The following is an 11424-nucleotide window of genomic DNA, read 5'->3' as shown; positions in this document are numbered from 1 at the left end:
CCCAGTCAAATTCTAAACCCAAAGAGCGTATGGGAAGATCTCTGCTGCCTGCTCCCAGACACTGCCAGCCCATGGGGACCAAATGAAGGTGATAGGCTGGTGTGGACAATGGAGAGGCCTTCACACACACCACTGGGGTTTCTCTTTTTTTTTTTTCCCTCCTTTTTTGAGGGGCAGTGGAATCCAACAGCTGTACAGAACACACCCTTCACCTTTAACTTTAATTAAAATAGAGTTTATTAGCTTTTCTTTTAATACAAACATGAGAAAGGAAAACCACCTGAAGATGTAGTGTTATTTTCAGTATTGAATTGTGATCAATACCTGAAGTGCCAAGTCCCGTGGGTTTGGGAGCCAGGGGCTGGCACATTTGCATACTGCAAAAGGCTGTATGCATCACTTGAACAGCTGAGTGCAGCCACACTGATGATGGCGCTCACACAGCCCCACTCCCAAAGGCAGATGGACTTGTTGTTCAGTGTAAGTTTCTGGGCCTTGGCCGTAAGAGGAAGTGCACAAAACCCGTGTCATTTGGAGGGAGATCTCCTAGGACACTGCCTAGAACCTATTTGGATCCAAGAAGGGAAGATACTACAAAGACTTGTAACAGGAAGAGTCTACAATAATACTTATCCTGTTTAGAGTTGAGTTTCAGAGCTTGAAAGTAAGCTCTGTTCTAAAGTCTCAGAAAGAGCAAACCCCAAGCCTCTAGAGCAGTTGTACAAGATAAAATTCACTTTGGGAAAAAAAAAAGGTTTATAGAAAGCTTTTGATAATTCTCAGTTGAACACAATATCTTTCCATCTACCTTGATAGGTAGTCCAGGATTCTCAAACTCATTATTGTCTCATTATGAATGTAACTTCCTCCCAGGAAACTGAAACCCAAGGAGAGCCAGATGGATGCACAATATCAGCTTTAGGAACTCACTGTATATAGCACAAGAGATCTGCAGTAGAACTCAGAGAAGCAGTGCTGCACACACGCCATTCACCACTGGATTGCTACACTGTTTGGGATGGTGATGATGTTTCCAGACCAACTTTTTCATTCAATGCCTCAGAAAAATACACAGATTAAATCTCTTCCAGAGCAATATAAGTATTAGAAAATGAGAGAAGCACCATAATTCACAAGAAATGCAGCATGGACCCTATACATTTTAACAATACATAAAACCGTATCTCTGCTCCCAGTCAAAACATTCAAAGTCTTTTGACAATCTTTACTGGAGTGAAGTTGTGGGTGCAGAGATGGAATTCCTTCCTGCTGGGCAGCTCCTTGGTATGAACACATCACCAATAATAGCAGCTTTTAGTAGCCAAACCAGGGAAAAGCCATCAACACGTGTCTATGCTACTGTTTTCAGCTCCAGAGTGGCTTTATACTTTAAGAGTCCCATGTGTTGTTTTTGTTAATGCTGCATTGACCTGAAATACAAATGCAGCGAAGACTCTGGATGACAGGGGAGAGGAGGGAAGAACATTGTAACTATAGTCATGTGGTTAGTGTTTAAATTCTAAAATTTAAAACTACTTATTATTAAAAACCTCAAGAGTTCACAGCTATAGGCCTACATAGTAAGCAAACATCTGTGGGGGAGAGGAGATAAGTTTTGTTTTTGCACCTCTGGATACATCAGAAGGAGGAGAGAGTTGATTTGACAAAGGTCTTGTCTTTTGCACCATGTGTTCCTCCAGCGCTGGGCTCCCTTGGCTGGCTCACTCTCGCCTCCCGTTGCTGAAGCCACCATCCGGGCTGGCTGGCGTGCGTGGAGTGGTGATTCCTGCGGCTCCTGGGATGCTGCTCCTGGTGCTGCTCCTCGCTCTCTCCTCACGAGAGGATGGCATTAGAACGGCGGATACCAACCAAGTTATCAGCACTGAAAGATCGTCTCATAGCAGCTTTGGACAAGTCTTTGTATTTGTCTTCACACAGCCGGGAGATTGCCTGCACATCACACACACACAAAATACAAAACCTGCATTAGGAAGGTCTGAACGTTCCAAGGGAGGTTTTACAGGTGCTCTGCAGCAGTGACACTTCTGGCTTTTCTCCAAAATGGCAATAAATAAGGACTACTCTGGAGGGAAAAGAGTAATGGGGTCTGTCCCCAGGTAAACATGACCCATCAGAAAGGTAGACCTAAAGAAGGTGAGTGGTTTCCACATGCAAGTATCTTCTTTATTTTACTACTCTCACTATCTAATGAAAAACTTGGATCCATTTCAGACTTAAGTTTGTGGAAGTTATGTTGAAAATCACCCCAGTAGCTGGGTCTAGTACACAGAAAATTTTATTTCAACAGTGCAGAAACGCACACAGGCATTTCTCTGAGAGAAAAGATTCAAACTGAAAAGCTTTCTGTGCTCCCTTGGGCATCTTACCCTTGGCCACTCAGGGCAAGCAAGCCAAGGAAATTAATTTCTACTAGGGTGTCTGTTTTGCCTTTACCTTCTCTACACCCTCACTCCCAACATAGTCTCTCTTACCAGGATCAACCCCATGATCTGAGATGGGAGGGCAGCCATGGTACTTTATTATAGCAATTAAATATTAGCACATGTAGACAGTCCAGTGTTGAATTGGTTTTTCATCCATTTATTGGCTTGCCTTTGCCCTGCTTATCTAGCTGTTCTAGTAACAAGCCTAATTATTTAAATCCTAATAACACAATTGTCAAAAAAATACTGTGTCTCCTCCCCTGCAAGGTCTGTTTCTGATTGGAGCCTTCAGGCATTATCAATGCAAATTAATAAGGATACCTGTAATAAAAAAGTCAAACTGAATTTCAGCCCTGAGCATTTACTTCCATTAATAATTTACCACCTATCACCAGATGAACTTTCAGAGTCCTGTGATCAGCTACAAGCCTGTACCTTCCCTTTAAGGCAGCACCCATTCAGCACAGCCCAGTGTTCTGCAAGTTCAAAAGGTGAAAAGCACTCTGAGCATGAATAAAGTTCTAAGTGTATTTTAAAATAATTATTTACATTTATTTCTGCCGACCTTCTGGAGGCATGCATTTGGCTCAAGAGTGGCATTCTTTGAGACACTGGCGGCATGAGCTCCTGGTGCAAGACCAGACACACTCTCCATCCTGCTTTAATGCTAGCACATCCATCACACAGCAACCTGTGTTGACATATTTAGCCCCAGTTGCCCATATGGTGTAAATCAGTTTTCAGTTTCTGGAATTCACTAATTCACTGCTTTATACAGGCTCCTATCAGCTGCTTATACGCTTCTAACTGAAAAGCAGAATAAAAAATTTTAGCAAATAGTCTAAATATTTATCATATTTTAGAATTAAACCCCAAAATGTCCAATATACATGCATTAGTAAGTGCATGATAGCAAATTACAAAGTGGTCTGAAAATTACGCTGGTTTTAAATACCAAGCCCCCAAATACTAAGAGAGAAGAAACAAAACAGGCTCACAATCTGTAAATCATCCACTTATGCCCTGGCACTGAGCAGTTCAGTAAACAATTTCCTGTGGACTATGAACTGCCCTACAACCACATTTACAATTAGTGACAGTGTTAGCTTAAAGTGCAAGTAACAAGGGTGAGACAAAGCAGAAGAGCTGCATTGCTTAACTCTAAATAGAGGAATTCATAGGCGTATCATACTTCTCATTCCAAAGGACCAGGAGGGATCCCACTTACTCCTGAATTTCAGGCACTTATGGGACAAAATAAAATCCCTAGCCCTTGGCAGAATTATTGGGGGTGGACAATGGAACAATATAAGCCAAGAATCTGCAGCACACCCCTCTCTGAAAGGGACTGTGGTATCAGTGTGTACAGGGCCTGTAGTAATGCTTTTGTTGAAAGGTCAACAAAACAACATGCAGAGTCATCAATTAAACCTGGACAGATGAAAGGCTGCATTGATCCAACAAGAAATTTCCCTGTGAACCCAGGTAACTTGTATATTTTCAAAAAGTCTTACATATCTCCAGCAACTAGGAAGACTGACTGTGCAGAAGTTAAAGCTTTTTAAAATGAGCCTTCGTGCCAGGAAGCCTGTGGGGCCTCCCCACAAGGGCAGCCTTTCCATGGAGCAGAAAGGGACAGTGATCTGCATTTATACCCCTCTGGGCATTCTGAAGGGTTCCCAACAAGGGGCTATTTCAAAAGTTTATCTTAAAGCAACGTTTCTTTGTAAAGGTGGGAAGCCACAACTTATTTCTGCAGCTGCCCCCAGATAAATTGTTTATTACAGCATGAGAGCAGTAAGAGTGCTCCCTCTAAATCTAAAAGCAGCTGTGCAGTGGGATGCAGTGGGAAACCTTCAGCTGGTAGTATTTAGAAGGGTCTGAGTGTGACTGTCTCTAGGTGCTTGGAATACAGACTGTGACCAGGGAAGGACAGACAATCCATTACATATGACATTAATCCTTTCAATCTTAAGTAGCCTAGCTGAACTACGGTTCCCAAAATAACATCCATTTTATTCTGCTATCTGCTAGACTTTTGTAATCTCTTCCAAAACCCTTTTTTTCCTCAGAATTCTAGCTTAACCTATGCATGGTTTTAGAAGTGCTAACTGTATTTATAAAAGGGTTAAATTACCCTGTAATACACTAATCTAAAAGCTTTTTAGTTTTTCTAACTGCCACTTAACATGATTAGCAACAGATGCTCTTACTACTCATACAAGACAGAGGAGTCCCCAGCTCAGCCACTCTCAGACCATTTACCTCCAGCTTCTGTGCTCTCTCTTTACTGAGAGGCTCCAGCAGAAAGCTCAGGTTATTGTCATCTGCTAGGGAGCGAAGATCAAAGTAGTATTTGGCGTAAACACTGGCAGGAACATTGATATTAAACTGCAGTAGCTCCAAGAAGTGTCTTTCCATCTCGTTCCTAAGAGGCGTAAGGGACGGGAGACAAAGGAAAAAAAAGATTGTTTTAGCAGACTGAAAACACTGAAGAGACCTCAAGCTTGTTTTAAACCCAGCAACTTTGAAACAGGTCACGGAGAGCTCTGCATTATTAGTTTTGAGAGACAGGTCATTCCCTGGTGCTCCAAACAAGGTGCAGCTTTTGAGTGCTGGCACCTCGGGCTGGGCTCGGAAGGCAGTGCCCTGTGTGCACCCGCCCGGCGGAGCGGGAGCTTCATTCTGCCGAGTTCCATTAGTGCAGCTGTACAATTCATGCGCCATTCTCACTCTCATACGGCCCCACGCTATAGTGATCAGATGAAAGGAATGATGTATGCTGTTTATTAGCTCTGAAGAACTTGCAGACATTTTCACCAGGCTGATAACAGGAAGGGGGTTTATTGAAGCAGAGGCGGACTAACAAAAGGAGTAGGCAGATCACCACGGCAACAAATGGATCTATGAAGAGCTGCTGCTATTATCTCACAGAAAAAAGCCTCTTGAAGCAACATGGATTCATCTCCAATAAATAAATAAATAAGCAGCATTAGGTGGGAGAAGGAATTTTCTCCTCAATAGCATTAGGCAGGATAACAAAGTACTATGTCAAAGGGCACTGTCCAGTTTTTACTCTTGTCTGTTTTCACTGGGCAAAATACTCGGAGGAAAGCGTGGAGAGTGCCATGACATGAAAAAACCTGCTTCAGCTACTGTAATGTGGTCAGCTAAAGAAGAGATGTTCTACAGAGGAGAAACAATGTTTTACAAATTAACCTAAAAAGAAACTGGTGGTACACAAACCCAGCAATTCAGTTCAACAACTCAACAACAGCCCCTACAGGTAGCAAATCTGTTCCAACAGAATTTAGCAGCTGTACAGGCCAACTGTGAATACACCAGAGGATGAGCTGCACCAAGTCAGTGCCAAGGTTGTTACTGCTTTTTTGGGAGCTTTTAAAATGGATGCTTTACCTATCAGTGCGGGGGCAAATAAATCAAGGAATCATCTGTGTTGTCCTGTATTGGGTGGTGGGTCTCAGTATGAATAGCAGCTTTGTGTTTCCTTCTAGCACAGCAGACTCGAGTATCATTGAACCTAGTGCCAAAATTAATTTCCTGTTCATATGGTCATAAGCCTATAGAAATGTAAATCAGATAATGTTTTGATGATCAGCTGATCAGAGCTTGATTTACCCTGGGAGTAAATGCTCTTCACTGCCCCTTTTGTACTCACTAGGCTAATACATTTTAATTCTGTAAAAATACAATTCTTCATTGGATTAACAAGTCTATTAACAGTGGTTTCAAACCTGGGAAAGGATAATGTCCATGTTTTTTCTGTGCCTTATTTACAAATATATGTAGCCTAAAGAATGAACAGCATGTGTCCCCTTACAAACAATCACAGCAAGATTAGCAGCTGTACTGTTAATTTTTCAGCAATTATGGATTCGGTCTCATCAAAGCTAGCAAGTTCTGACAAAGGATGACTTCCAAATGTCAACTGAATTTCCTTTGATTTTTTTCCCATTAGAAATAAGTAAAACAAAACAAAAAACTATCATGTCCCAAAACCCAAAAGAAAAATGTCTTTCATTGAAAAACCCCACCTTTGCCTTGGGCAAATAGAAAAGGGCTTGTGATAGAAAAATTGAGATAAACACTTCAGCTATGTTGAGTAGGATGAGGCAAAGGCAAATGAGCACATGTGGCATTTTAGGAGCTCCCAGCTCCTAAAAAAACCCAAAGCTGTTGGGGGCACTGCCAGCACAGCTCTGAGCAGTGGAGGCAGAGTTTGGTGGGGAGAAGTGCAGCTGTGCTGCCTTCACAAGGGCTGCCTGGCTTGTAAGCACACACACACACACAGATTTGCAAACTGGGTGAACTAAATCAGACATAAAACCTTCTGCCAGTTCCAGAGTGGTGCAGCCTCTGTGCTTGGCTTGCAGTGGTTCAACAAGAGCATCTGTCAGGTTAGTGAGATCCTTCTAGATAGAGAGAGCCAAGAAGAGGTCAGAGGAGCTCACAAACAGAACCTGCCACCAGTTCTTGTAGATGGGCTGTTCCTGCACAGGGATGGCCCACTCAGGGAGTGACACCTGGCAGAGTCCTGCCAAGCAGTCTTTAGCTGTGGAACTGCTGGGATTTCAGGGGGATTTTTTGGCAGCATCACCAGCCATCTCCAACATCAGAATGCAACTGTGACTGAAATCCTTTGCCAATTATTTTCTCTCACTAACATTTGTATTTGGAATACTCATTATCAAATGACTGGTTTAAAATACTGCAACTACTAAAACTCACAATAACTATGTACCAACCATGAATTGAAGGTAGGCTTGTAAACTTAAAACTGCCAAGTATTTGAAGCAGTTTTCCAAGGTCCCTATGATGGTGATGTTATCCAGCCAAGGAGTGCTGAAGTCTGTCCAGCTGCAGAGCCTGGGATGAACATCCTGTGCCACTGTCAGGAAGGGGGTAGTACAGTGTCTGCCTATACCTAAATTCAAAGATCTAAATTATCTCAAATGAGATGGGATTACAAAAATTCCATCCTCAAATTGGAGGGGGAAAAAAAGCCTAAATTCCATCTATTTTCCTTACCACCATCACTGCTTTGAAAATGCAAGTACTGACAATTTCAAGAGACCCAGCACTGGCAATAGAGGATAAATATCCTGCTTGTTAAAGATATTTTCTGTGCTATCAATTTGATTTGTCCCAAATAGGGCTAGAAGAAGAGACATCAAAAAGAGCAAGATGTACACTCCAGCACTTCTGGCTTTGCTGACCCCACTTCAGCCATCTCAGAGTTATTTGCAGCAATGCTTAAAGTATGTTCCTCAGAGAGGTAAGTACTCAGGGCCAGGCTAAGTGGAGATGTACATTGTATAAAATCACTAATTATGCTTTCCTGAAAGCAGAGCTGGCAGTGTCCTACATTTTGAGACAAAGAACTCCCAGGCAAGAGGTAGGTATAAAACAAGTAACAGTGGTTGCTGTTTGAGATGTGAAATAATTTGAATAATAAAAATTGTTTTGGTGCAGAAAACTCCCTCATTTTTAGAAATACAGCCCTCCACCTAAAAGAGAGAAAACTAGATATTCCTCCTCTTGAAGAGTCCCAAATGAATAACTACTTACTGTATTTGAAACATTAGTTTGGGCTGAATCCAGGGAAGAGCTTGGGGCAGGAACACTGCCCCACAACACAGGCAGCCTCCCAGTGCTGTGTGCAGAGCTCTGCCAGCTCAGTCTGCTCCTGTGCTAGAACTGGCTGTCACTGCACAGGCCTGCACACATGCTCAGGGCACAGCCCTGTGATTCACCTCAAACACACACAAAGCATCTCATGAAAGCAAGGCCAGAAAGCCTGGTGTTTTAAGTTGGACTTGTATAATTTCTACCTGTGATAATAAGAGAAATAGGAGAAAAAGCTAGCAAACAGAATTAAAACAAAAATATTGATGTTTCAAAGTTCTGAGATAGAACTTTGTGAGAAGGAATTTAACAGGAAACCTAATGGGCCAACTACAGTTCACATAAACAGAGCTCCAGCCCAAAGTATGAGCCTGGAGCCACGAGGATGAATATCTTCCCATAGTGCACAATCTGGCTTAAAGCTGAGTGCAGCAGGAAAAGACAGCAGATTCAAAATTTCTCAGAAACTGAAATGGATGTCTAAGACAAAAATACATCTAAGAAACAGCCTTACAAAAACCAGCAGTAATAAGACTGAGGACTTTGTTTTCAGCACTGTAAGGACATCTAAGAGCCGACCCAGAGAGGATAAGGTGTAGCAGTAGCTGTGTGTAACACAGGCAACCACAGCTACCCACACAACACCTGCTGGCCAGCAGCAGCACTAGAGCTCAGACCTTGAGATGTTTAGGCCTTAACTGGACACAAAAGCACACATGAAAGTCCCAAGTTATGGTTTACCTTGCAATTCTTCAAATTCTAAAACAGAAAAGGCAGGGGACAAATTTTTTTTTCCTTGTAAAAAACCTTTTGATAAGACTATAAATTGGGCAGTTTAGTTCCATGGCTCATCACTGAGATGAACAAGGTAAAGAAAACTAACTTCGAAGTCACTCACACAAGTAATTAAAATTATTAATAGAGATTTGTCTCAAAGTAGGGTAATTATCCAAAGTTTCTTGAGGTAAAAAAGAGAATGAGGCCAGACACTAAATAGACACCATATATATATATACCTATATATCATAGCAACAGAGAGAGATTTTTTTCAGCATGATCACGTGCTATTTAAAAACCATAAATTAAAAAACTATCACATACAAAAAAAACCCCAAAACCCCACCACTGTAGACTACCCAAACCTTGCAACTTACATGTCCTCAACAGTAATGTCCTTCAGTATTTGGCAATAATCCACATTCCACACAGCTTGATCATCCCAGACTTTAGAAGCCAGCAGAATAGCTCCTAGGACTATCCTCTTCCAGTTACTAGGGCATATGTCAATCTCTGCATAGGTTAAAAGCCTTTCCAAATAAACCTACACAAAGAAGAAGGGAAAATAACCAAACAACAAAACCTCACAATTATATATGTGTAATTAAGACCTGGAGCAGAGCTGAGCAGCAAACATGCCAGTCCAATAGGACTATTTTTTACTGTTAAGTGTGTCAACATAAGCATCAGTCATTACTACTTACACTTAAGAATCCAAATTTTCAGGAGCTACAGGTTCCATTTTTTATTTTCCCCCAAGAGCTGGACCACCAGGGTACACAGCAGCTAGTGAGGTGTGAGTTCTGGGCAATGAGCACTGCTGCTCTGGGGAGACACTGCTCCAGCTCTGTCACCCAGTCACACATCACTGGCAGGTTCTCCTCAGGGCCTGCCTGGGTAGCAGATCACTGCACACCACATCAGCCTTTCATCCTGGTTAAGGTTCAGCACTTGGAGCTTAACAGGAAGTGCTAAACCCTGCATTTGCTGTCTAGTGATGGGACAAAGATGTGTCAATCGCTGTCATTCCACAGTGAAAGGCCTTTAGTGCTATTTCTGTCTTACCCTGTCTAGAACAGACGTCAATCCCTTCATTTCCATCACCAACTGCTCAGGCAGTGAGACAAGCCCAAGCCCAAAGATGTGCCTTGGTCTTTTCCTCCCATGAGATCTCAAACCAACTCCAGGATGTTGGATCTCTCTCTTCCTTGAAAATTCTCTACTATTCACACTCCTATAATGATCCATGTACTAAGAAATATGAATTTTCAAATTTGAATAGAAATTCTTTTTACTTTTATATTCCCTCATCTAAATCCAAGTTTCTAATGTAGCTTCAGATAAATTAGTGGGTAAGAGAAGCTCCACCTATTAAGGTCTAAGGGAAGGATTAATCTTTGTCACTGAGTTCTCTCCGTGCTTTCTTCCCATCCTTGGCTTGTAGCCTTCAAATAGCCTAAAGGTGTTCCTATAATAACAGGGCCATCTAGTGGTAAAATTCACTTTAAAAGCCAACTCCATTTTATGTAAACACTTCACATAGTTTGCCCAGGGTTAGCTGTCATCTTGTTCTGTCAAAATTGCATGCCTGTATTTGAAAAAGGGAAAACATCCAACTACTTTCAGAGTTACAACAGCTCATTTCCTTATTAAAGAGAGTCCTTCAGGCTGAGTTTGGTTAATTGCTATAGTGTCTTTTGGTGACAGTTCTGTTCTCCTTTCACACTGTTCGTCAGAAAGAAGCCACAATGAAGACTGAAGATTAGTGTGCAACAAAGTGCAGTTTGAGAGACAGTCTAAAGTAGCATTTATACATGTTGTGGTATTTAAATTTCCTCTCATATATATATATGCATACACACACAAATATATGTATCTATAAAAAATTTAAAAATCATTGTAAATGATGAATTTTAAAATCCATCATGCTTTCTGAAAACAAACAACGAATTGTAATGTAATATTGTTCTTAAATTCTAAGCACCTCCATCTCACCTGGGGAAAAAAGTAATAGCCTCTTTGGCTTAATTAAAAAAAAAGTTTGGTAGAAAGATGGCAATAATTGAAGGACATAATGAGAAAGATCCTCTCCTGGAGTTCCTATAGGATTGACTCTTGGTCCCTTGGGACAGTTGTGGTTAATATGAATTCAAAACTAACAACTTGCACACAGCTGAAATAAAAAATGTCTTTGTGTATGATCTAATCACAATCCCACTGTTCTGCTCTTCTCAAGCTTCTTCAGTGAGTTATGTATTATGAAACAAACAGGGTTTTATTGGGCAAGTAATTAAGCATTACGTATTTATACACAGAAAAGGGAACTGCCCTTTTATTTAATCCCTTCTGTGACTACTTAGAAATCTATGATGAACTCACTTGTACTGTGCTGTCATTAACAGGGTTTCATGAGATATTCTGAACTATTTCATGCCAGTTCAGCCCAGATCTCTGCAGGAGGAGAGGGGGAAGCCCTGCAGAGGCAGGAGCTGCAGCAGTGCCCTTACCAGTGTGACTATTGCACATTCTGCTGTCAGCTGCGCCGCGCTGAAGAGCA

The 11424-nt window shown here is 41.6% G+C and overlaps 1 protein-coding gene across 1 annotated transcript in view; it reads right to left on the bottom strand.

Annotated features, from left to right (window-relative positions):
- Nucleotides 1-219: 219 nt before the first annotated feature.
- Nucleotides 220-11424, bottom strand: part of CCNYL1 (cyclin Y like 1) — a 37598-nt gene continuing 26393 nt past the window's right edge. The window contains exons 8-11 of the mRNA XM_031058635.1: nucleotides 11375-11422; nucleotides 9245-9411; nucleotides 4710-4872; nucleotides 220-1950 (exon numbers count right to left, since the gene is read on the bottom strand). Coding sequence (XP_030914495.1) covers nucleotides 1834-1950; nucleotides 4710-4872; nucleotides 9245-9411; nucleotides 11375-11422 — 495 coding nt within the window. The 3' untranslated portion in view covers nucleotides 220-1833. The remainder of the gene's footprint in view (nucleotides 1951-4709; nucleotides 4873-9244; nucleotides 9412-11374; nucleotides 11423-11424) is intronic.

Source organism: Geospiza fortis, unplaced genomic scaffold (assembly GCF_000277835.1).
Source record: "Geospiza fortis unplaced genomic scaffold, GeoFor_1.0 scaffold112, whole genome shotgun sequence".
Taxonomy (NCBI): Eukaryota; Metazoa; Chordata; class Aves; order Passeriformes; family Thraupidae; genus Geospiza; species Geospiza fortis.
This window is presented reverse-complemented; position numbering and strand designations above follow the sequence as displayed.